Genomic DNA, 26,919 nt, shown 5'->3' with positions numbered 1-26,919 from the left:
AAATATTGTGTCGAAACTATCCTAAAATACTACTTATAAACGCTATTTTGAATGTTGGTTTGCATAGAAAAAGTATGTATCAACCAATCATATGACGCAAACGTAGGAGGTCGCCATTGATAAATACCAGTTGTTCTCAGCCTCAGTTCTTGTGTATTACTTTGGCTATTTAGCATTTAGAAACGCCCCTAATTAACCAGATATGGTCAGAATCATCCCTTTAAAGCCCGTGGGGAATGTACAAAGCCGTACAATGAAATGAAACAACAAAAGCTACGAAAAAACTTTTCCTAGACTGAAATAGAGGTGCTAGTGTCAGATATTTAATACAACCAAAAGGTTCTGCTGAATGAACAAGTCGTGCTTTCCACCTGGCCACCACATTCAGTAGCGTGTTTTGCACATAACATCACCTATCACCTGCTCATTAAGAGTAGAAGCCTTCTCTGTTCACATAGCCTAGTTGAACTCGTTTTGGGATGGTGCTTTTATGGCGATGTGGGGGCCGTCTATTTCTCCGTTCGTATTTGGGAACCCATTGATGGCAAAGAAACCCCTCTTAACCTGTTGTGCGATGGTGGGAATTGTATGTTACAGTACGTTTTGCTGATGATTGCATCCAAAACATTGGCTCTTCAAAGGATGTGAGATGCCGCTGGCCGATCGGCAAGCTCCGGCTGAAAAGTGCCCTGTTGCCAAAAACCCGAGGATGGATAACACTTTGACGCGCACCCGAATGGCATGGGTTTGCCTTTCTAAAGTAGGTCTTAAATCCTCGCAAAGATCCTATAAGATTGGTTTTGGGAAACGATATCTGATGAGCCAATCTGTACTTTCTGCTAAAAAGTCCCACCTGTCTCTAAAAACGTGCTCTCTGTGAAATGCTGCTTTGCCAGATCTTCCAACAGAGCAGATCAGCCATCTCTCATTGGATTTCCATTATCTCAGTCTTTTATAGGATTTACACAATAGTTTCACTTTCACACGTACCTCTAATTTAACAAATGACTGTACTTTATATGGATTATTATCGTTACAAATGCACCGATGTGGTCAAATTATATTTAGCCTGTCAAGCCCGTTGCATGAATTCACAATGTCAATATAATTAAATAAATAAAATAATGTCATTATTACTCTCACAATTTCACACATTTTCAACATACAGTATATTTTCCCCGTTCTACGCTTGACAAGCAGTTCCCTTATTCCACCACTTGGCACTGATCGTGGTCATGGGGCTGAACACTCTCAAGCTAACATTTATATTGATAAATCTCACAACTATCTAGTAATCATTACTTCAATGCTGTTAACAAATGTCAGTGCTATAATATTATTTGTGCTATAAAGGCGATGGACTTTATTGCTTTTTTCATATTGTTAAACAAAATTCTAAGTCTGCTAACATTTCCTAATTTCAGTATTAAAAAATCACTATCATCATTGATCTACAATAAGAGGTAGACCCGTTCCTCTACTTCATTATAAATGGACTTCCTGTTTCAACACAGTGGGCGGATTCAACACCCATAGGTTCATGTAAAGTCTATATACACTTAATACAAGTATTCAGCCTATAAGTTAAGATTCTATCTAGTAAAACTGAAATTACATTATTTAATTTTAAAAGGTGATGTTTTGCAGTGCTACCAGGAGGGGGCAGTGTGACACAACAACCAGGTTTGGCAGAAGGACTCCAGACCAGTGGTTCCCAACCTGTGGTCCTTGGGGGGTGGTGCAGGTGGTCCTCAATTACTTTTAGATTGTAGTATTTTATTATTCAAAAATAATAACAGTTGGGAGTATTAATGGTATTATAAGCAATTTTACATTCCTTTTCACAATGCAACTAGTTTATAATAATAATAATAGACCTTTACAGGCTTTGTTACATTCTCATCTATTGATAGAATTTGACCGGCAATATATTTGATGTGAAAAAAAAACAGCGACTCCGTGAATGGTGGTCCTCAAGAGCTTTGGACGGTGATTTGATGGTCTCCAGAATGGGAAAGTTTGGGAACCGCTGAGTTAGACAGTCACATCTGTGTGGTAACATGATAGGATGGAAAACCAACGATATACAATGATTCTGCAAACCCAAAACAGACTGATTATAATGTATAGTATATGACGTTACATTGAACTAATCACAGTAATCAGAGACCAACTCACACACAGTATATACAAAGATACACACACACAAAATACATTCCTAGGTGAAGAAGTGTCTTAGTCCACAGACTAGGAGACAGGCCTCAGCGTCTTCAGATTAGGTGAAGAAGTGTCTTAGTCCACAGACTAGGAGACAGGCCTCAGCGTCTTCAGATTAGGTGAAGAAGTGTCTTAGTCCACAGACTAGGAGACAGGCCTCAGCATTTTCAGATCAGGTGAAGAATTGTCTTAGTCCACAGACTAGGGAGACAGGCCTCAGCGTCTTCAGATTAGGTGAAGAAGTGTCTTAGTCCACAGACTAGGAGACAGGCCTCAGCGTCTTCAGATTAGGTGAAGAAGTGTCTTAGTCCACAGACTAGGAGACAGGCCTCAGCATCATCAGATTAGCTTCTACAAGAAAGAGGATGGAGGAGAAGGGAAGAGAGAGATCAGAAAGAGGATGGAGGAGAAGGGAAGAGAGAGATCAGAAAGTATGGAGGAGAAGGGAAGAGAGAGATCAGAAAGTATGGAGGAGAAGGGGAGAGAGAGATCAGAAAGTATGGAGGAGAAGGGAAGAGAGAGATCAGAAAGTATGGAGGAGAAGGGAAGAAGAGAGATCAGAAAGTACGGAGGAGAAGGGAAGAGAGAGATCAGAAAGTATGGAGGAGAAGGGAAGAGAGAGATCAGAAAGTATGGAGGAGAAGGGAAGAGAGAGATCAGAAAGTATGGAGGAGAAGGGAAGAAGAGAGATCAGAAAGTACGGAGGAGAAGGGAAGAGAGAGATCAGAAAGTATGGAGGAGAAGGGAAGAGAGAGATCAGAAAGTATGGAGGAGAAGGGAAGAGAGATCAGAAAGTATGGAGGAGAAGGGAAGAGAGATCAGAAAGTATGGAGGAGAAGGGAAGAGAGATCAGAAAGTATGGAGGAGAAGGGAAGAGAGAGATCAGAAAGTATGGAGGAGAAGGGAAGAGAGAGATCAGAAAGTATGGAGGAGAAGGGAAGAAGAGAGATCAGAAAGTATGGAGGAGAAGGGAAGAGAGAGATCAGAAAGTATGGAGGAGAAGGGAAGAAGAGAGATCAGAAAGTAGGGAGGAGAAGGGAAGAGAGATCAGAAAGTATGGAGGAGAAGGGAAGAGAGAGATCAGAAAGTATGGAGGAGAAGGGAAGAGAGAGATCAGAAAGTATGGAGGAGAAGGGAAGAGAGAGATCAGAAAGTATGGAGGAGAAGGGAAGAGAGATCAGAAAGTATGGAGGAGAAGGGAAGAGAGAGATCAGAAAGTATGGAGGAGAAGGGAAGAGAGAGATCAGAAAGTACGGAGGAGAAGGGAAGAGAGAGATCAGAAAGTACGGAGGAGAAGGGAAGAGAAAGATCAGAAAGTATGGAGGAGAAGGGAAGAGAGAGATCAGAAAGTATGGAGGAGAAGGGAAGAGAGAGATCAGAAAGTATGGAGGAGAAGGGAAGAGAGAGATCAGAAAGTATGGAGGAGAAGGGAAGAGAGAGATCAGAAAGTATGGAGGAGAAGGGAAGAGAGAGATCAGAAAGTATGGAGGAGAAGGGGAGAGAGATCAGAAAGTATGGAGGAGAAGGGAAGAGAGATCAGAAAGTATGGAGGAGAAGGGAAGAGAGAGATCAGAAAGTATGGAGGAGAAGGGAAGAGAGAGATCAGAAAGTACGGAGGAGAAGGGGAGAGAGAGACCAGAAAGTATGGAGGAGAAGGGAAGAGAGAGATCAGAAAGTATGGAGGAGAAGGGAAGAGAGAGATCAGAAAGTATGGAGGAGAAGGGAAGAGAGAGATCAGAAAGTATGGAGGAGAAGGGAAGAGAGAGATCAGAAAGTATGGAGGAGAAGGGAAGAGAGAGATCAGAAAGTATGGAGGAGAAGGGAAGAGAGAGATCAGAAAGTATGGAGGAGAAGGGGAGAGAGATCAGAAAGTATGGAGGAGAAGGGAAGAGAGAGATCAGAAAGTATGGAGGAGAAGGGAAGAGAGAGATCAGAAAGTATGGAGGAGAAGGAGGAGTTCCACCTGAGATAATGATGTGATGATGGTCCTATGATGTAACTACAATAAGATAACAGTCATTTATTACAGACAGAAACACTAAAACATGCTTCCATTCTGGAAAAACAGTTCCTCTTTGATCTGGTTTGCTGTGTTTTTATTTGACCTATATTTAAATCATTACACATATTCAAGGGAGGGAGCAATGAAAACTATCTTACCTAGATTCACTCAAGTCCTTAACAAGATGGTTTTCATGTTCAACGAGAGCTTTGAGACAAGCTCCCGTCACTTCTGGTCCTTTGGGGATGACTGCTTTCAGTAGTTTTCTCATTCGGTCCTGTTCAGTTGTTTCAGCCGTTATTCTGGAGTGCTCTTCTTCACCAATCATGTTCTTTGACCACAGATCATCTGCTATTGGCATTGAGTTTTGGTTCGCTGAATTAGTTTAGCCCAGTGTTTCTTCAGGAACTCCTCAGCAGGAATGTCAGGGACTGTTAATGCTGAAGGGGGGTCAATTAAATTAATATGTCTTTAGGGTTAACAGCAGCTGTTTCTACATCTTCCAGTCTCTCCAGTTATCATTCCTCTGATAGTCATTTATTGTATAGAGCTGACTCCAGGGTTGTGGTCAATTCCAATTAAAGTCAGTCAATTTAAAATAGAAAATTGAAATAATAATTTTTCCTGTTAGGTTTATTGAGAAGTCATTGAAAATATATTATTAATGTTTTATCAACAATCTACTCAGAATACTCTAATGTCAAAGTGGACATGTCCCCCATACATTCAACATCTGTAAGGTCCCTCAGTCAAGTATCGCATTTCAAGCACAGATTCAACTATATACAAAGACCAGGGATCTTTTTTGAAAGCCTCATAAAGAAGGGCAGTGATTGGTAGATGGGTAACAATAACACATCAGACATTGAATATCTCTTTAAGCATGGTCAAGTTAATAATTATCCTGTGGGTGATGTATTAAACCACCCAGACACATCAAAGATGCAGTCGTCCTTCTGAACTGAGCTGCAGGGCAGGAAGGAAACTGCTTAGTGATGTCACCATGAGGCCATTGGTGATTTTAAAACAGCTACAGAGTTCAATGTCTGTGACGGGAGAAAACTGAGGATGGATCAACAACATTGTAGTGACTCCACAATAATGACTTAAATGACAGAGTGAACAGAAGAATACAAATATACAGAATAAAAAAATATTCCAAAACAGAAATACCTTATCGACATAAGTATTCAGACCCTTTGCTATGAGACTTGAAATTGAGCTCAGGTGCATCCTGTTTCCATTGATCATCCTTGAGATGTTTGAACAACTTGATTGGAGTCCACCTGTGGTACATATAATTGATTGGACATGTTTGGGAAGGAACACACCTGTCTATATAAGGACCCACAGTTGACAGTGCATGTCAGAGCAAAAACCAAGCCATGAGGTCGAAAGAATTGTCCGTAGAGCTCCGAGACAGGATTGTGTCGAGGCCCAGATCTGGGGAAGGGTACCGAAACAGTTCTGCAGCATTAAAGGTATCCAAGAACACAGTGGCCTCTATCATTCTTAAATGGAAGAAGTTTAGAACCACCGAAACTCTTCCTAAGAGCTGGCCGCCCGGCCAAACTGAGCAATCGGGGAGAAGGCCTTGGTCAGGGAGGTGTCCAAGAACCTGATGGTCACTCTGAAAGAGCTCCAGAGTTCCTCTGTGGAGATGGGAGAACCTTCCAGAAGGACAACCATCTCTGCAGCACTCCACCAATCAGGCCTTTATGGTAGAGTGGCCAGATGGAAGCCACTCCTTAGTAAAAGGCACATGACAGCCCGCTTTGAATTTGCCAAAAGGCACCAAAAGACTCTCAGACCATGAGAAACAAGATTCTCTGGTCTGATGAAACCAAGATTGAACTCTTTGGCCTGAATGCCAAGCGTCACATCTGGGAGAACCCTGGCACCATCCCTACGGTGAAGCATGGTGGTGGCAGCATCATGCTGTGGGGATGTTTTTCAGCGGCAGGGACTGGGAGACTAGTCAGGATCGAGGGAAAGATGAATGGAGCAAAGTACAGAGAGATCCTTGATGAAAACCTGCTCCAGAGCGCTCAGGACCTCAGACTGGGGCGAAGGTTCACCTTCCAACAGGACAACGACCCTAAGCACACAGACAAGACAACGCAGAAGTGGCTCCGGGACAAGTCTCTGAATGTCCTTGAGTGGCCCAGCCAGAGCCCGGACTTGAACCCGATCTAATATCTCTAGAGAGACCTGAAAATAACTGTGCAGCAACACTCCCCATCCAACCTGACAGAGCTTGAGAGGATCTGCAGAGAAGAATGGGAGAAACTCCCCAAATACAGGTGTGCCAACCTTGTAGCGTCATACCCAAGAGGACTCAAGGCTGTAATCGCTGCCAAAGGTGCTTCAACAAAGTACTGAGTAAATGGTCTGAATACTTATGTAAATGTGATATTTCAGGGTTTTTTTTATGTATACATTTGCAACAATGTCTAAAAACCTGTTTTTGCTTTGTCATTATGGGGTATTTTGTGTAGATTGATGAGGGGGAAAAAAACAATTTTATCAATTTTATAATAAGGCTGTAACGTAACAAAATGTGGAAAATGTCAAGGGGTCTGAATACTTTCTGAATGCACTGTATCTCTCATGTTTACTTACTTGTTGAATGGGTGGCAGTGATGTATTCATCTGAAAGATAAACCAAATGAGGTTATATCACTCTAAATAGCATCTGTTACAAAAGTACAAAGTTATGATTGACATATGCTCCTACCTTGTGATACCACTTCTTTCCATGCAATCCTCTCATCATCACCCGAATAACTCCATCTCAATGTTAACCCCTGTCATTTTCTACAACCGCCCTGAAAAAGCTTGGTGTGGAGTCTCTATGTATGAGATGAATCTTCTGGAGAGAGATGGAGAGAGCGAGAGAGAGATTGCTTGCAATGTAAACATATGTTTCCCATGCCAATAAAGCCATGTGAATTGAGAGCCAGCGAGCTAGAGAGAGCAATGGATAGAAATGTGATTTAAATGTCCGATTCATGTTCTTACTTTACTAAAACTGTACCTGTGGATTGATGGCGGTAGAACAGGGAATGTTCAGTCTGAAGAAACTATTCAGTTTGAAGGCCTGCTCCGGTCTTGAGATGAGAACCCTTGAAGACCCTTGAGACTTTTCCTGTTGTTCCACAGCCTGCGAAACGAGGCATGAAATACACAGCCAGTCAATGTATAGTCTTATTCAAACATTATTCAGAAAACTATTAACTTCATGTTATGAGTGTCAACATAAACCGTACCACTGCTTAGTTAAGGTCACCTCTAAAAGAATGGTACCTCACCTGTATTTGGCTGGGGTTACTGGGGAACAGGTATAGGCGTGGAATTAGTGTTTGCTTTTTCACTGTCAGATAGAGCATCAGCTCACAGTGGACATCTATGTTCCACCAAAAGATATAGCTCAGTATAACAGAGATAAGTGAGAACTTGGGATGGAGAATCTTAGCATGGAATCTGGTGACCTCATGCACTTCCTCAACAGACACTCCATGTTCCTCTACATGAAAAATCTTCATCTCATTCCTCAGGGAAGGGTTGGTCCCTGAACAACACAATAAAAAGGAGACAGAAAGACAAATATTGTATTATTCATCCAACTAAAACACAAAGAATATACTGTATCAGATCACAGTAAACTCAAACTCACAGAATATTCATTCATTCATTCATTCAGGAAGTGAAACTCAGTTACATGGAAATGTCTTTCTGAATACTATTTCTATATGGTTTTACCTAAACAGACAAAGTGTGGCAGATGAACTTCCTCCAGTTCACCTAACTCCATAGTGATGTCCAGCAATGGACCACCTTGTCCGTACTGCATGTCTTTCAGAAGTTGACTGTAGGGATACCAGTTCCTGAAGTGATACTTCAGAATGACATCTCTCTCACACACCCAGCGGAGCCCAGACACTGTGCACTCATAACGCCCTTTGGGTGTCCTGTGCCTGAGGGCAACAACAATATATGGTAGAGAGGGTCAATCGTCAAATGGAGAGGTTGGATTAGAAGACTGTTCCCAAAGGTAATGGGGAAATACACTAGCAAGTGGAATGAAATGTTAAAAGTAGTTATTTTACCTGAACATTGTCACTCCCTGGACAGTGGAAGTCAAAGGTTCAATCTGAAGCCAGTGTGTGGAGTCCTGAACAAGGACAAGCATGTCAGTTATACATATGGGGCCAGTTTCCTGGACACAGATTGAGTCTAGTGCTGGACTTAAAGCATGATCAATGGAAGTTTCAATAGAAAGTTTTTTAAGGTCCAAGATTAGGCTTAATCTTTGTCCGGGGAAACTGGCCCATTAAATGAACAAAGTAATTTATCTAATGTATTTATTCAATGTAACATGGAATGCTGGTGATTGATCCAATTAAACTGTCTAATGACAAAATATGACAGAAGTTAAAATCCTGCATTCCTACAAGCAGAACACAGGACTGTCTATATCCCAGTATGAATGGTTGGTCAGTACACACCTGGCTTTCAGACTGTGCCTGACTCCTGAAGGTATGTCAAAGTGAGAATTGACATTATGACTTACCTCAACATGGTCACAAGTCTTACAGCTCTGAGGAATCCCTGAAGTCAAAAGTAGTTGTTATTTAAAACGGACAATCTCGTAATAATGAATGAATAAATATTAAACAGACTTGTAATAAAAATGAATGTAAGTGAGCAACAGTCTCAGAATGTACACTCATTATCATACCATAATCTGACATTAGTGTTATATTAATGAATGTTTGTGGAAGCAGGAAACAACATGGTTCTGGTCCATGTTTTGGAGATGTTGGGGGCCTGATTTCTGGTAGATCCCAGGATGAGAGTTTAAAGCTAGAGTCAGCTAAATGATGTTGTACGAGCAGCGCCGCAGATATTGTGATGAGCAAGATGCCTGACTTCTCTCTCACACAGTATCTGCCCATGTGCACGGGTTCTCTTCACTCTCTTACAGCGTGGTAGCCACGGGACCAAAACAGAGAAGTTTAGCATCGCGCTCCAACGCCCTTAGTTGTTGTAGAAATTGACCCACTATGATGTTTACTTTGTGCATCTACATCATATTGCTGACTCTACCTGTAAGTTTGTTTTGACCAAATAGATCCTGATTGTGTTCCTTGCCTGGGACTGTGTGTGTCCTTTAATCGTATTTTGATTTTAAAACAATTATCAGTTAACACTCACATATCTGGTCTCTGGTGTTCTCAGGTCCAGGCTTGATACAACACTCTCCACCATGGTCTCTGCTGTTGGGAAAGCAGAAGGATAGACTGTGATTAAACTAAATACAACTTATAAAGGCTTTATATAGCATACATACAGTCTTCATAAGCAATATAAAGGGTGTATAAAGGGTGACAGAACCACTCCCTATGTAGGGTGGATTACCAAATGTGACATAACACTATGTCAACTTCCATGAAGTCAATACTGATGGTGACATTACAGGTGACATTGCTTATCTTGATGAAAGCCCCTAGAGACGTGAAGTCACCAGGTATCATTTTAACAGGTTCTGATGCCCTCTTGTGGTTAGAGTGAAACTGACACTACAGTGAGACATAGGAGAGGAAACATCTGTACATCCAACAGAACACATTAAAAACACACCACTACTAATCTAACTGTCTGTAGGTCCAACAGAACACATTAAAACACACCACTACTACTAATCTAACTGTCTGTAGGTCCAACAGAACACATTAAAACACACCACTACTACTAATCTAACTGTCTGAAGGTCCAACAGAACACATTAAAACACACCACTACCACTAATCTAACTGTCTGTAGGTCCAACAGAACACATTAAAACACACCACTACTACTAATCTAACTGTCTGTAGGTCCAACAGAACACATTAAAACACACCACCACTACTAATCTAACTGTCTGTAGGTCCAACAGAACACATTAAAACACACCACTACTACTAATCTAACTGTCTGTAGGTCCAACAGAACACATTAAAAACATACCACTACTACTAATCTAACTGTCTGTAGGTCCAACAGAACACATTAAAACACACCACCACCACTAATCTAACTGTCTGTAGGTCCAACAGAACACATTAAAACACACCACTACTACTAATCTAATTGTAGGAATGATTCCAGAGGAAAACACATGATGAAACATTGCTATGACTCACCTTTGAATGTGTTGGTCATCTATCTGACACAGGGTCACTGAGGAGTAGGAGGAATGAAACGCAAACCCAAACCCAAACCCAGGATAGAGGGGTTCAGTGAATGTGGTGTGTTCTGTGTAATGGTGTGTCAGTGTACCAGAGGAGGACACACTATAGAAGGACAAAGTACCAGCTGGCCAGTCCAGATACACTGCAACTCTGTTAGAAACAGGACCAGGGATGGATCTCCTGACGGCATGGTAAAAGTCATAACCTCTGTTAGAGCAGAATAAACACCAGGACTTCCTATTGGCTCCAATCCAACTGTCATCCTCCTTTCCCTTCCTCTTCATTCCTTTGTACACCACACCAATGAGAGCCCCGTCACCACCCTTCTCCACCTCCCAGTAATAACGAGATCCAGATAAGCCTTCTCTGCAGAGAACTTGGGGATGACGGTCAAATCTGTCTGGATGGTCTTCATAATGCTGCTCCTCCTCCACCCGTGTCACCTTCCTGTTCCCCTTAGACAGTATCAGCTTTGGGTTTGCTGTATTTGGGTCCAGGGTGAGATGACAGGCATCTGTAGACAAAAGGAGAGTTTAATCAAACCACATCTTCATATAAAATGTTGTTTTGTAGGTAGAGAACAAGTATTGATTAGTTACTATGTTACTGTAGTTCTGAATATGCAGTTAATTAGGATTGAAGAGACTTACATTTCGTCAGCCCTGGTTTCAGCCTGAACTCTCCACCATGATCCACACTGTAGGAGAAACAGGTTATTGACTGACAGAGACCTAATAAAGCAGTCAACATTTAAACCATATTGTTGTGTTCTGGTGCACTATCCAAGTTCATTACTAGAGACATACAGGTATTCTATCCTACCTACTGCATTCAGAACAGAGTACAATTCATTACTAGAGACATACAGGTATTCTATCCTACCTACTGCATACAGAACAGAGTACAATTCATTACTAGAGACATACAGGTATTCTATCCTACCTACTGCATTCAGAACAGAGTACAATTCATTACTAGAGACATACGGGTATTCTATCCTACCTACTGCATACAGAACAGAGTACAATTCCAACAGGATATCAGAGATGCAGAAGAAGAGTATTCATGTGGTGATGATGTATGCTGTGTTGGAGTGCTAAGCCTGCTGGGTAAACTTCCCCTGTATTCTACCATCATGTCCTCATGTTACTGAACCTACTACACTTCATAGGACACAACCACTGCTCACACTATTAGGACATCTATTCTGACTTACTTCAGCTTCATCAGTTTATCTGTGGGATCCACCAGAGCAGCTGAAAGCAGTCCCCCTGCAGAGTCTCCTGGGTGATTGTAGCTCAGGTCCAGCTCTTTCAGGTGGCAGGGGTTTGACCTCAGAGCTAAAGACAGAGCAGCACAGCCCTCCTCTGTGACCAGACAGCCAGACAGCCTACAGAGAGACACAACAGCTGGCTAGGTTGGTGGACTGGTGTCAATCATCTTGTAGGACACTCATACATTTGTCCATGACACAAACATTGTGATGAAACATCAGATGTTCAGAGTATTTGTTTTACTAAGCTCAGTACCGACCTGACTGAAACAGCTGTACATACCCCAGTGTGTGTAGTTTACAGTCTGGATCCTCCAGTCCAGCAGAGGGCAGTGTAACTCAGCTCAGTACCGACCTGACTGAAACAGCTGTACTTACCCCAGTGTGTGTAGTTTACAGTCTGGATCCTCCAGTCCAGCAGACAGCAGTGTAACTCCTGAGTCCTGCAGGTCATTGTCTCTCAGCTCCAGTTGTTTCAGTTGTGAGTTGGGTGAACTCAGGACTGAGGCCAGATCTGAACAGCAACCCTCTGTCAGACCACACTGACCTAGACTAGAGGGCAGAAGAGCACATGATTAACAAATGTCTAAAACATCCACATAATAACTCATAATGAAGATAGTTAACTCACACGAGTGTCTGTATGTTGCAGAGTGGACTGGTTAGTCCAACACAGAGCAGCTCCACTCCTCTGTCTCCCAGGTCATTGTAGCTGAGGTCCAGTTCTCTCAGGGGGGAGTTTGGTGTCTGCAGAGCTGAAGCCAGAGTCTCACAGGATTTATATGTGAGTTTACAGCCAGACAGTCTGGAGAGAGGAGATATAGTGATACACTGTTAAATATGCAAAGCTTTAAGAATAATGAGATGCATTAAGACAATAACAGAAGGACACATGATTAACCAATGTTAAAAACATACTAACTCACTCAATATATTTACCTTAGTTTTATATATGTTATGTATGTTTCTGGATATGTCCCAAAATGTTAAAATAATGTTAAAAACATACACATACTAACTATAGTGAACAGAAATATAAACCCAACATGTAAAGTGTTGGTCCCACGTTTCATGAGCTGAAATAAAAGATCCCAGATGTGTTCCATACGCACAAAAGTTTATTTCTCTCAAATGTTGTGCATAAATGTGTTCAAATAATGTTAAAAACATACACATACTAACTACATACATAATATATAAACACTCACAGTGGATACTGAAGATAGTTAACTCACACTAGTGTCTGTATGTTGCAGAGTGGACTGGTTAGTCCAACACAGAGCAGCTCCACTTCTCTGTCTCCCAGGTCATTGTAGCTGAGGTCCAGTTCTCTCAGGGGGGAGTTTGGTGTCTGCAGAGCTGAAGCCAGAGTCTCACAGGATTCATATGTGAGTTTACAGCCAGCCAGTCTGGAGAGAGGAGATATGTCAATACACTGATAAATATGCAAAGCTTTAAGAATAATGAGATGCATTAAGACAATAACAGAAGGACACATGATTAACCAATGTCAAAAAAATACTAACTCACTCAAGATATTTAACCTTAGTTTGATATATTTGTCACATTTTATGTATGTGTCTGCATATTTACCAAGACGTTCAAATAATGTTAAAAACATACACATACTAACTACATACATAATATATAAACACTCACAGTGGATACTGAAGATATTTAACTCACACTAGTGTCTGTATGTTGCAGAGTGGACTGGTTAGTCCAACACAGAGCAGCTCCACTCCTCTGTCTCCCAGGTCATTGTAGCTGAGGTCCAGTTCTCTCAGTGGGGAGTTTGGTGTCTGCAGAGCTGAAGCCAGAGTCTCACAGGATTTATATGTGAGTTTACAGCCAGCCAGTCTGGAGAGAGGAAATCATCTGTTAGATATACAAATCCTTCAGAATAATGATACTGTATACATCAACTCAATTACAGAACTTACAGTGCTCTCTTGCAGGTTTTCACTACCGGCATTAACCTCTGATAACATTCCTCTGATGTGGTGTATGTCTTCAGGTCAAACTCCTCCAGCACCTCCTCTGACATCAGTAACAGGTAGGCCAGGGCTGAACATTGGTCAGGTTTTAGTCTTGTTTCTGAAAGAGTTCCTGATCGCAGGGAGGTTTGCATGTCTTCAACTAGAGAGTTGGCACCAAGTTCATTCAGACAGTGGAACAAGTTGATGATCCTTTCTGGTGAGGATTCCCTTTCGATCTTGTCTGAAAGGTACCTGACTGTTCTCTCGACTGTTTCCTCATTGCTCTGTGTTGTACTTCCTGTCTGTGTCAGAAGGCCTCGTAACAGATTCTGATTGGACTCCAGTGAGAGACCCAGAAGGAAGCGGAGGAACAGGTCCAGGTGTCCATTCTCACTCTTCAAGGCCTGGTCCACTGCTCTCCTGTGTAAGTCAAACAACTGGATTGACTCCTCCTCTTCATCCTCACTAGTGGTGGAAAAAACATTTTCCTTCTTGTCCAGACATGATTCTAAAGCATGCACTGCTGCTAGAAACTCCTGAAGGCTCAGATGCACAAAGCTGTAGACCTTCTCTTGGTTCAGCCCAGATTCTTCTTTAAAGATCTCTGTACACAATGCTGAGTACTCTGATGCCTCTGTGACATCAAGGCCACACTCTCTCAGGTCCTCCTCATAGAAGATCAGGTTGCCCTTCTGCAGCTGTTGGAAAGCCAGCTTTGCCAGTTTCAGGATCATCTCTTTGTCTGACTGAGACAGTTCCTTTGGGTTTGTCTCTGTGGCTTTGTTGTACTTCTTGTTCATCACAATGATTTGGATGAGCGTGAAGTGTGTGAACATCTGGGTCAGAGTTTTGGGGACTTCATCCTTCTCTGCCTCTTTCAGCATCATCTCAAGGACAGTGGCTGATATCCAACAGAAGACTGGCATGTGGCACATGATGTGGAGGCTCCTTGATGTCTTCATGTGTTTGATGATTTCATTGGCCAGATTCTGATCTGTGATTTTCTTCCTGAAGTACTCCTCCTTCTGGGGATCATTGAACCCTCGTACCTCTGTCACCTGGTCAACACACTCAGGAGGGATCTGATTGGCTGCTGCAGGCCGTGAGGTTATCCAGAGGAGAGCAGAGGGAAGCAGATTCCCCTTGATGAGGTTTGTCAGCAGCACGTCCACTGAGGTTGGCTTCGTGACATCACAGCACCTCTCATTGTTTTTGAAGTCTAGAGGAAGTCGACACTCATCCAGACCATCAAAAATGAAAACAGTTTTGGTTTCCCCATCTTCAATGTTGTCAATCTCTTTCAGCTCTGAGAAGTAGTGGGAAAGAAGTTGCATCAGACTGTATTGGTCCTTTTTCAGGTTCAGATCACGGAAAGGAAGAGGAAACATGAAATGAACGTCCTGATTTGCTTTTCCCTCTGCCCAGTCAAGGATGACCTTCTGCACAGAGAACTGTTTTTCCAATGCCAGCGATTCCTTTTGTCAGCACAGTTCTGATAGGTTTGTCTTGTCCAGCTAAAGGCTTGAAGATGTCGTTGCATTTGATTGGTGTCTCTTGTGTGGTTTGTTTCTTGGATGCCATCTCTATCTGTCTCACCTCATGTTCATTATTGACCCCTCCACTTCCACCCTCTGTGATGTAGAGCTCTGTGTAGATGTCCTTTAACAGACTTTGGTTTCCAATTCCTTCAGATATGTGTTGATACTTGTGTTTCAGTTTAGCCTTAATGTCTTGTTGGACTGTCAGAAGAGTTTGACCTGTAGGAAAACAATGAGAGTTGGGACTCATAAGTTTGTGTGTGTGTGTGTGTGTGTGTGTGTGTGTGTGTGTGTGTGTGTGTGTGTGTGTGTGTGTGTGTGTGTGTGTGTGTGTGTGTATGTGTGTGTGTGTGTGTGTGTGTGTGTTAGAGGGGCCTTTGTCCCGTTCTTTGTAATATTGTATGAAACACAGTCTTACTTCTTCTGTCCAGAAGGTTGTGTGTGATCTTTAATGCATCCTCACTGTCCAAACTCTCCACTTCCTTATTGTCATCTGGTAATGGTTCCTGGCTGAAAGCAGGTGGCTGATCACTCTTCATTGATAGCAGGCTGGGGGCAGGTGACTCTGCTCTGGGCTTCTGGACACTGAACAAAACAGGGAGGCAGATCACCTCATCAATATCTCATCAATACCTCATCTACATCATTTCAACAACTGTATAGCTGAACTCATAGAAGTCCTGATGTTTCTTTATAAAGCTACAGTCTGCAATTGGTAAATCTGTGTTTGGCCTTTTAAATGAATGATATAGGCCTACATTTGATGTAATTTGTGAACACTTTTCTCTTCATTAGTTTTATATCTTTAAGAGAACTGTATATTTTACAATTAATCTCTTACCTCTTAGAACTGGTGTCTTGAGTCATTTTAGAGGCAGTGGTCTCCTCCTCTCTCTCCCCAGAGAGACTCGTTTTAGAGGCAGTGGTCCCCTCCTCTCTCTCCCCAGAGAGACTCATTTTAGAGGCAGTGGTACCCTCCTCTCTCTCCCCAGAGAGACTCATTTTAGAGTCACTGCTCACTTAGCTACACTAAGAAATAACAGAACAGTCAATATTTCCGAACATTAACAATGACAATACTTTTACTGTCTGTGGTCAAAGTTCAAACAGAGACTTCATGTTGCATTTAAACACACACAGTCCAATATGTTATTAATTTGATTTGATTTGACTTGGATCCCCATTAGCTGACTCCATAACAACAGCTAGTCTACCTGGTTGGATCCCCATTAGCTGACTCCATAACAACAGCTAGTCTACCAGGTAGGATCCCCATTAGCTGACTCCATAACAACAGCTAGTCTACCTGGTTGGATCCCCTGACTCCATAACAACAGCTAGTCTACCTGGTTGGATCCCCATTAGCTGACTCCATAACAACAGCTAGTCTACCTGGTTGGATCCCAATTAACTGACTCCATAACAACAGCTAGTCTACCTGGTTGGATCCCCATTAGCTGACTCCATAACAACAGCTAGTCTACCTGGTTGGATCCCCATTAGCTGACTCCATAACAACAGCTAGTCTCCCTGGTTGGATCCCCATTAGCTGACTCCATAACAACAGCTAGTCTACCTGGTTGGATCCCCTGACTCCATAACAACAGCTAGTCTCCCTGGTTGGATCCCCATTAGCTGACTCCATAACAACAGCTAGTCTCCCTGGTTGGATCCCCATTAGTTGACTCCATAACAACAGCTAGTCTACCTGGTTGGATCCCCATTAGCTGACTCCATAACAACAGCTAGTCTACCTGGTTGGATCCCCTGACTCCATAACAACAGCTAGTCTACCTGGTTGGATCCCCATTAGCTGACTCCATAACAACAGCTAGTCTACCTGGTTGGATCCCCATTAGCTGACTCCATAACAACAGCTAGTCTACCTGGTTGGATCCCCATTAACTGACTCCATAACACCTGGGGTCCAAACACAACTAAAAGACATTACAGACATCGACTTTACAGTTGACATTGAAAGACGGTAGTAGACATTATAAAACATTTACCAAGTAGACATTACAGCCAGTTAAAATAGCTGACAGGTATTTCTTCCTAACCCTTTAAGAGAATACAGCCTACACACCACTGTTTCTTGTTCTGGTTTAGTAGTAGCCTACAAGGTGACACGCATTGCTTTGTTTTGGGCAATTCTACGGTAACGGAATTACACTGAGACTCAGATTTATCCCTTTAAAATGTATCCCAAACAAAAAGCATTTATTTTCTAAGTTTAGCTTTGGTTTTACTATTACAACAACTGTATATGCACAAGGACTCGTTCAAACAATTTACACAGAAACTGGAAGAACTGCAGATGCAAAGTTTGGTAACAGAGTTACAGTAAATTCTCCCTCAGTTTTTTATGCGACCACGTTTTCCAAAAACAAAAGATTTCTTCAGTAAAACATGGGGTGTCAGCTATAACATGACACCTTGAGTTTGAAAAATATATATTTTGGTTAATGAACTACAGTAAGTGAAGTGGATTTTCACCCGGTAACAGAATTACGGTAAAGGAATTTCATCATGGGTCCCTGATCTGTACTACACAGAAATGCATAATGATGATATGAATGTAATTCTCTTCATGGTGATGTATCCTAACTAAGTACACAAAGGTAGAAATAACCACAATCATCCTGTTGCATATATGGCTATTATTCTACCCCCCAAACAAGGCCGAATTTGGTTGGTCCGGACCAGACCAAATCTAACCGAATCATAGACGTCTATGTTTCACAAGTTTGGACATCCCAGTACAGCCCAGTAGTGGACAGTAGAGGAGAGGACATCCCAGTACAGCCCAGTAGTGGACAGTAGAGGAGAGGACATCCCAGTACAGCCCAGTAGTGGACAGTAGAGGAGAGGACATCCCAGTACAGCCCAGTAGTGGACAGTAGAGGAGAGGACATCCCAGTACAGCCCAGTAGTGGACAGTAGAGGAGAGGACATCCCAGTACAGCCCAGTAGTGGACAGGAGAGGAGAGGACATCCCAGTACAGCCCAGTAGTGGACAGTAGAGGAGAGGACATCCCAGTACAGCCCAGTAGTGGACAGTAGAGGAGAGGACATCCCAGTACAGCCCAGTAGTGGACAGGAGAGGAGAGGACATCCCAGTACAGCCCAGTAGTGGACAGTAGAGGAGAGGACATCCCAGTACAGCCCAGTAGTGGACAGTAGAGGAGAGGACATCCCAGTACAGCCCAGTAGTGGACAGTAGAGGAGAGGACATCCCAGTACAGCCCAGTAGTGTCCAGTAGAGGAGAGGACATCCCAGTACAGCCCAGTAGTGGACAGTAGAGGAGAGGACATCCCAGTACAGCCCAGTAGTGGACAGGAGAGGACATCCCAGTACAGCCCAGTAGTGTCCAGTAGAGGAGAGGACATCCCAGTACAGCCCAGTAGTGGACAGGAGAGGAGAGGACATCCCAGTACAGCCCAGTAGTGGACAGTAGAGGAGAGGACATCCCAGTACAGCCCAGTAGTGGACAGTAGAGGAGAGGACATCCCAGTACAGCCCAGTAGTGGACAGTAGAGGAGAGGACATCCCAGTACAGCCCAGTAGTGGACAGTAGAGGAGAGGACATCCCAGTACAGCCCAGTAGTGGACAGTAGAGGAGAGGACATCCCAGTACAGCCCAGTAGTGGACAGTAGAGGAGAGGACATCCCAGTACAGCCCAGTAGTGGACAGTAGAGGAGAGGACATCCCAGTACAGCCCAGTAGTGGACAGGAGAGGACATCCCAGTACAGCCCAGTAGTGGACAGTAGAGGAGAGGACATCCCAGTACAGCCCAGTAGTGGACAGTAGAGGAGAGGACATCCCAGTACAGCCCAGTAGTGGACAGTAGAGGAGAGGACATCCCAGTACAGCCCAGTAGTGGACAGTAGAGGAGAGGACATCCCAGTACAGCCCAGTAGTGGACAGTAGAGGAGAGGACATCCCAGTACAGCCCAGTAGTGGACAGTAGAGGAGAGGACATCCCAGTACAGCCCAGTAGTGGACAGTAGAGGAGAGGACATCCCAGTACAGCCCAGTAGTGGACAGTAGAGGAGAGGACATCCCAGTACAGCCCAGTAGTGGACAGGAGAGGAGAGGACATCCCAGTACAGCCCAGTAGTGGACAGTAGAGGAGAGGACATCCCAGTACAGCCCAGTAGTGGACAGTAGAGGAGAGGACATCCCAGTACAGCCCAGTAGTGGACAGTAGAGGAGAGGACATCCCAGTACAGCCCAGTAGTGGACAGTAGAGGAGAGGACATCCCAGTACAGCCCAGTAGTGGACAGGAGAGGACATCCCAGTACAGCCCAGTAGTGGACAGTAGAGGAGAGGACATCCCAGTACAGCCCAGTAGTGGACAGGAGAGGAGAGGACATCCCAGTACAGCCCAGTAGTGGACAGTAGAGGAGAGGACATCCCAGTACAGCCCAGTAGTGGACAGTAGAGGAGAGGACATCCCAGTACAGCCCAGTAGTGGACAGTAGAGGAGAGGACATCCCAGTACAGCCCAGTAGTGGACAGTAGAGGAGAGGACATCCCAGTACAGCCCAGTAGTGGACAGGAGAGGACATCCCAGTACAGCCCAGTAGTGGACAGTAGAGGAGAGGACATCCCAGTACAGCCCAGTAGTGGACAGGAGAGGACATCCCAGTACAGCCCAGTAGTGGACAGTAGAGGAGAGGACATCCCAGTACAGCCCAGTAGTGGACAGTAGAGGAGAGGACATCCCAGTACAGCCCAGTAGTGGACAGTAGAGGAGAGGACATCCCAGTACAGCCCAGTAGTGGACAGTAGAGGAGAGGACATCCCAGTACAGCCCAGTAGTGGACAGTAGAGGAGAGGACATCCCAGTACAGCCCAGTAGTGGACAGTAGAGGAGAGGACATCCCAGTACAGCCCAGTAGTGGACAGTAGAGGAGAGGACATCCCAGTACAGCCCAGTAGTGGACAGTAGAGGAGAGGACATCCCAGTACAGCCCAGTAGTGGACAGGAGAGGAGAGGACATCCCAGTACAGCCCAGTAGTGGACAGTAGAGGAGAGGACATCCCAGTACAGCCCAGTAGTGGACAGTAGAGGAGAGGACATCCCAGTACAGCCCAGTAGTGGACAGTAGAGGAGAGGACATCCCAGTACAGCCCAGTAGTGGACAGTAGAGGAGAGGACATCCCAGTACAGCCCAGTAGTGGACAGTAGAGGAGAGGACATCCCAGTACAGCCCAGTAGTGGACAGTAGAGGAGAGGACATCCCAGTACAGCCCAGTAGTGGACAGTAGAGGAGAGGACATCCCAGTACAGCCCAGTAGTGGACAGTAGAGGAGAGGACATCCCAGTACAGCCCAGTAGTGGACAGTAGAGGAGAGGACATCCCAGTACAGCCCAGTAGTGGACAGTAGAGGAGAGGACATCCCAGTACAGCCCAGTAGTGGACAGTAGAGGAGAGGACATCCCAGTACAGCCCAGTAGTGGACAGTAGAGGAGAGGACATCCCAGTACAGCCCTCCCAACTGGTTTTGCCTCGGGACCCAAATTGAAAACCAGGTTGTCTCAGTCGCGAACCAATATTCGCATTGCGAAAAAAAAATCATCAAAATACAATCTGGAAAACTATTTTGCTATATTGATAGTAAATGTAGCAATTATATGACTAGGGAACAACACTCCCATTTCTTTCATTGTCAATAATTAACATTTTGCCCATATTCTTGATGAAGAATGTTAATAAACTCACTGGTTTGAGACACAAAATCAACCCAAATAGTGCTGCTAATATATATTGAAAATGATGTGATTAAATTATTCAAAAATTAAGTTCATTATCATTGATACACACTTTTTTTATAACTTGTTTAGGTCGTTGAAGTTCAGACTGGAGAATTTTATTCATAAAAAAATGAATTATATATTTATATATACATATTTTTTTTACTCAGACACCCGTGACCCATTCAAAACCATTTGGGTTGCGACCCACATTATACTGTCCTCTAGTGTACTGAACTCTAATCTACTGTACTATACTGATATGTACCGTGCTGTCCAAACTCGTGAAACATAGACGTCTAGGATTGGTTAAGATTTAGTCCGGCCAAAAAAATCTAAGTCTGCGGACATTGAAATGAAGGCCGGTCCGAGCCGGCCCAAAAAACTACGTATATGTGGACGTTGAAATCAAGGCCAGGGCAGACTGACCAAATTTCAACGTCCATGGAAGTCCGGTGTTGGTCGGTGCTCAGTGTATGCGGATGCTGGTTACAGTAGATGGGAAGAGAGGGGGCTCATGGGTAGGTGACAGTAAGAGCCGGGAGAGGAGACATTAACTGGAGAGAGAAGAGAGAGGCAAAGAGAGAGAGAGGGAGGGGTAACATTACCTGGAGAGAGAAGAGAGAGAGAGGGAGGGGTAACATTACCTGGAGAGAGAAGAGAAGAGAGAGAGAGAGAGAGAGAGAGAGAGAGAGAGAGAGAGAGAGAGAGAGAGAGAGGGAGAGAGAGAGAGAGAGAGAGAGAGGGAGGGGTAACATTACCTGGAGAGAGAAGAGAGAGGCAAAGAGAGAGAGGGAGAGAGGGAGGGGTAACATTACCTGGATAGAGAAGAGAGAGAGAGAGAGAGGGAGGGGTAACATTACCTGGAGAGAGAAGAGAGAGAGAGAGGGTAACATTACCTGGAGAGAGAGAGAGAGAGAGAGGGAGGGGTAACATTACCTGGAGAGAGAAGAGAGAGAGAGAGGGGTAACATTACCTGGAGAGAGAAGAGAGAGAGAGAGGGAGGGGTAACATTACCTGGAGAGAGAAGAGAGAAGAGAGAGAGAGAGAGAGGGAGGGGTAACATTACCTGGAGAGAGAAGAGAGAGAGAGAGAGAGGGAGGGAGAGAGAGAGAGAGAGAGGTAACATTACCTGGAGAGAGAAGAGAGAGAGAGAGAGGGAGGGGTAACATTACCTGGAGAGAGAAGAGAGAGGCAAAGAGAGAGAGAGGGAGAGGTAACATTACCTGGAGAGAGAAGAGAGAGGCAAATAGAGAGAGAGAGAGAGAGAGAGAGAGAGAGGTAACATTACCTGGAGAGAGAAGAGAGAGGCAAAGAGAGAGAGAGAGAGAGAGAGAGAGAGAGAGAGAGAGAGAGAGAGAGAGAGAGGTAACATTACCTGGAGAGAGAGAGAGAGAGAGGGGTAACATTACCTGGAGAGAAGAAGAGAGAGAGAGAGAGAGAGAGAGAGAGAGGGAGGGGTAACATTACCTGGAGAGAGAAGAGAGAGTGAGAGAGAGAGAGGGAGAGGTAACATTACCTGGAGAGAGAAGAGAGAGAGAGAGAGAGAGAGAGAGAGCGGGGTAACATTACCTGGAGAGAGAAGAGAGAGGGAGGGAGAGAGAGAGAGAGAGAGGGGTAACATTACCTGGAGAGAGAAGAGAGAGAGAGAGAGAGAGAGGGGTTGTCCAGACAGTGTTCACACTCTCGATCTGACCACCAGACAAAGCTTATTATAGTTTTGTGTTTTTATATTAGTTCTTTCTATTCGAATTTCGATATTTATTTGAAATTCAGTTTAGTTTCAAACTTGATTTACTCGTTTCTATTCAGTTTTAGTTTGACAAAAACATTTTCTATTTTTGTTTTTAAATGATTTAGTTTCAGTTTCAGTGTGAGGGACAGGAAGTAGCCATGTTGGAGGCTAAGAGCCATTTATGTTTTATCTGTCGCCAAGACAACACAGTACAGAGGAAAGGCAGAAACTGCTGCTCCAATAGAAATCCCCCATCACACTTGTAGGCGATGTCATGACGACGGTGGCTGGCTAAGCCAACGCAGAAACACGTCATCTGGTCTAATGGTCATCTCGCACCAAACTGTGCATGTGCAGGCCTTCAAAATCAAAAGCACTCCTTCGATATAAAGTTGTTTTTGACAAAAAATGAAAACGTATCAGTTTGTCACTTTCACGAGGCTGTAGTAACGACGTGTTCAACTACTGAAGACATTGGCTCTAATCTGTGCTGTGCCTTTACATTTAGAGAAGATTAACAACTACTGAAGACATTGGCTCTAATCTGTGCTGTGCCTTTACATTTAGAGAAGATTAACAACTACTGAAGACATTGGCTCTAATCTGTGCTGTGCCTTTACATCTGTGCTGTGCCTTTACAAGTATCAAAGATGGCGAGGTAGTGCAGTTGTGTTTTTATCGTCTGTCTGTAAATAGCCTGTAAATACCCTATTTTCGTACATTTTTCGTACATATTTCCCTATCAGACTTTTCATCCTTCTACAAGATATACTTTCCTGCAACCCGCCTCACTCAATGTGGAACGGATTCTATTATTGACTTACCTTTATCTAGAATCTAGAATCTCCAGTTGAAACTAGCTAGCCAGCTAACTAGCTACTTGCTATTTGCTATTAGCCACAGCTAGCGGTGTTTTCATCTAGAACATTGGATTTTTTCCGCGGGATTAATTTTAATCACTGGACATTGATCACCGGATATTCGGCCAGTCTGCACAGCGCATTATCGACCCAGAACATATCAGTTTTTCCGCGGAATCACTGATTCACTGGAACCAGCTGGCTACAACAAAACGGACGCTGTGGTCTGGCTAATCAACCTGAGCTAGGCCCATCTCCCGGCTATCTACCTCTCTATCAACCGGACGGGACCACATAGTATTGACACGGAGCCCCGCCGATCCTACACGACTGGTCTGCCGACGAAATCGTCTGATGTGGTTACAACGTAACCACGAAGATTCCATCCATCTGCTAGCCCTGGCCCGTTAGCACACGCTTACTCACTAAACTGAACTAGCTACTGGACTAGCTACTTGCTATTAGCCACAGCTAGCAGTATTTCACGCAGAACATTTGATATTTTTCCGCGGGATTAATTTTAATCACTGGACTTTGATCACCGGATATTCGGCCAGTCAGCACTGCGCGTTATCGACCCAGAACATATCAGTTTTTCCGCCGGAATCACTGGACCTTTAACTCCGGATTCTTCGCTACCAGCTGGCTACAACAAAACGGACGTAGCACACGCTAGCCGTAGCCTCTTACTCACTAGCACTTCACCACCGGACCTTATGATAACTCAGCTATACAGCTGATATCTGCTGGACTGTTCCTTTTTACGGTACTACATCCTGTTTATGTTTAGCCTCAGCCCAAACATGGTTAGTTTATTGTTGTTTCGGTTATTTCTAATTGTACTATATCACTGTAGACCCCCCAGCCTAGCTAAACCTGCCTTAGTTAGCTCTTTTGTCCCTCCACCCATACACTCAGAAACCGACTCAATTGATGCCTCTAGAGATACTATCTCTTTCAGTGTTACCCAACGCTTAGGTTTACCTCCACTTTACTCATATCCTTCCATATCCTTGTCTGTACATAATGCCCTGAATCTTTTCTATAACACCCGAAATCTGTCCCCTTTATTCTATGTACCCAACGCACTAGAAGACCAGTTCTTAAAGCCTTTAGCCGTATCCTTATTCTAGTCCTCCTCTGTTCCTCTGGTGATGTAGAGGCTAACCCAGGCCCTGTAGCCCCCAGTATCACTCCTACTCCCCAGGAGCTATCATTTGTTGACTTCTGTAATCGCAAAGTCTTGGTTTCTTGCACATAAATATCAGAAGTCTACTTCCTAAGTTTGAGTTATTCACTGCGTTAGCACACTCTGCCAACCCTGATGTTCTAGCAGTGTCTGAATCCTGGCTCAGGAAGGCCACCAAAAATTCTGAAATTTCCATCCCCAACTATAACATTTTCCGTCTAGATAGAACTGCCAAAGGGGGGTGGAGTTGCAATCTACTGTAGAGATAGCCTGCAGAGCTCTATCATACTATCCAGGTCTGTGCCCAAACAGTTTGAGCTTCTACTTCTAAAAATCCACCTTTCCAGAAATAAGTCTCTCACTGTTGCCGCTTGCTACAGACCCCCTCAGCCCCCCAGCTGTGCCCTGGACACCATATGTGAATTGATTGCCCCCCCATTTATCCTCTGAGTTTGTACTGCTTGGTGACCTAAATTGGGATATGCTTAATACCCCAGCCATCCTACAATCCAAGCTAGATGCCCTCAACCTCACGCAAATTATCAACGAACCTACCAGGTACAACCCTAAATCCTTAAACATGGGTACCCTCATAGATATCATCCTGACTAACATACCCTCTAAATACACCTCAGCTGTCTTCAACCAGGATCTCAGCGATCACTGCCTTATTGCCTGCGTCCGTAACGGGTCCGCGGTCAAACAACCACCCCTCATCACTGTCAAACGCTCCCTAAAACACTTTAGCGAGGAGGCCTTCCTAATTGACCTGGCCCAGGTATCCTGGATGGATATAGATCTCATTCCGTCAGTAGAGGATGCCTGGTTGTTCCTTAAAAGTAATTTCCTCTCAATCTTAAATAAACATGCCCCATTCAAAAAATACAGAACTAAGAACCGATATAGCCCCTGGTTCTCCTCAGACTTGACTGCCCTTGACCAGCACAAAAACATCCTGTGGCGTACAGCATTAGCATCAAATAGCCCCCGCGATATGCAACTTTTCAGGGAAGTTAGGAACCAATATACACAAGCAGTCAGGAAAGCAAAGGCTAACTTTTCAAACAGAAATTTGCATCCTGTAGCACTAACTCCAAAAAGTTTTGGGACACTGTAAAGTCCATGGAGAATAAGAGCACTTCCTCCCAGCTGCCCACTGCACTGAGGCTAGGAAACACTATCACCACCGATAAATCTACAATAATCGAGAATTTCAACAAGCATTTTGCTACAGCTGGCCATGCTTTCCATCTGGCTACCACTAACCCGGCCACCAACTCTGCACCCTCTGCTGCAACTTGCCCATGCCCCCCCACTTCTCCTTCACACAAATTCAGACAGCTGATGTTTTGAAAGCGCTGCAAAATCTGGACCCCTACAAATCAGCTGGGCTAGACAATCTGGACCCTTTCTTCCTAAAACTAGCCACCGAAATTGTCGCAACCCCTATTACTAGTCTGTTCAACCTCTCTTTCATAACGTCTGAGATCCCCAGAGATTGGAAAGCTGCCGCGGTCATCCCCCCTCTTCAAAGGGGGTGACACTCTAGATCCAAACTGCTACAGACCTATATCCATCCTGCCCTGCCTTTGAAAGTATTCGAAAGCCAAGTTAATAAACAGATCATCGACCATTTCGAATACCACCGTACCTTCTCCGCTATGCAATCTGGTTTCCGAGCTGGTCACGGGTGCACTTCAGCCACGCTCAAGGTCCTAAACGATATTATAACCGCGATTGATAATAGACAGTACTGTGCAGCCGTCTTCATCGACCTGGCCAAGGCTTTCGACTCTGTCAACCACCGCATTCTTATTGGCAGACTAAATAGCCTTGGTTTCTCAAATGACTGCCTCGCCTGGTTCACCAACTACTTCTCAGATAGAGTTCAGTGTGTCAAATCGGAGGGCCTGTTGTCTGGACCTATGGCAGTCTCTATGGGGGTGCCACAGGGTTCAATTCTTGGGCCGACACTTTTCTCCGTGTATATCAATGATGTCGCTCTTGCTGCTGGTGACTCTCAGATCCACCTCTACGCAGACGACACCATTTTGTATACATCTGGCCCTTCATTGGACACTGTGTTAACAAACCTCCAAACGAGCTTCAATGCCATACAACAATC

General features: G+C 44.1%; 2 protein-coding genes and 1 long non-coding RNA gene across 3 annotated transcripts; all 3 read right to left on the bottom strand.

The window, feature by feature from the left end:
- Positions 1 to 4,584: 4,584 nt before the first annotated feature.
- On the bottom strand, positions 4,585 to 7,000 carry LOC123484924. The gene is made up of 3 exons (XR_006658784.1): positions 6,957 to 7,000; positions 6,842 to 6,871; positions 4,585 to 4,659 (listed from the first exon to the last, which is right to left on the bottom strand). It is a non-coding gene; the product is annotated as an uncharacterized LOC123484924 (long non-coding RNA).
- A 19-nt stretch (positions 7,001 to 7,019) lies between these two features.
- Positions 7,020 to 8,823, bottom strand: LOC123484920 (NACHT, LRR and PYD domains-containing protein 1 homolog). Its single transcript, XM_045215703.1, has 6 exons — positions 8,793 to 8,823; positions 8,329 to 8,393; positions 7,982 to 8,196; positions 7,531 to 7,790; positions 7,257 to 7,382; positions 7,020 to 7,091 (listed from the first exon to the last, which is right to left on the bottom strand). The coding sequence occupies exons 2-6, from the start codon at positions 8,334 to 8,336 to the stop codon at positions 7,020 to 7,022; spliced, it is 681 nt and encodes a 226-aa protein (XP_045071638.1). The 5' UTR covers positions 8,337 to 8,393; positions 8,793 to 8,823.
- Positions 8,824 to 8,870: 47 nt separating this feature from the next.
- LOC123484922 (protein NLRC3-like) lies at positions 8,871 to 16,170 on the bottom strand. Its single transcript, XM_045215705.1, is given in 10 exon segments — positions 8,871 to 9,498; positions 10,408 to 10,969; positions 11,106 to 11,152; positions 11,672 to 11,845; positions 12,107 to 12,280; positions 13,415 to 13,588; positions 13,672 to 15,152; positions 15,154 to 15,464; positions 15,664 to 15,830; positions 16,087 to 16,170. Coding segments are annotated over 10 exon segments (3,189 nt in total). The 5' UTR covers positions 16,113 to 16,170; the 3' UTR covers positions 8,871 to 9,425.
- Positions 16,171 to 26,919: the final 10,749 nt, after the last annotated feature.

Source organism: Coregonus clupeaformis, unplaced genomic scaffold (genome assembly GCF_020615455.1).
Source record: "Coregonus clupeaformis isolate EN_2021a unplaced genomic scaffold, ASM2061545v1 scaf0497, whole genome shotgun sequence".
NCBI classification, from domain to species: domain Eukaryota; kingdom Metazoa; phylum Chordata; class Actinopteri; order Salmoniformes; family Salmonidae; genus Coregonus; species Coregonus clupeaformis.
This window is presented reverse-complemented; position numbering and strand designations above follow the sequence as displayed.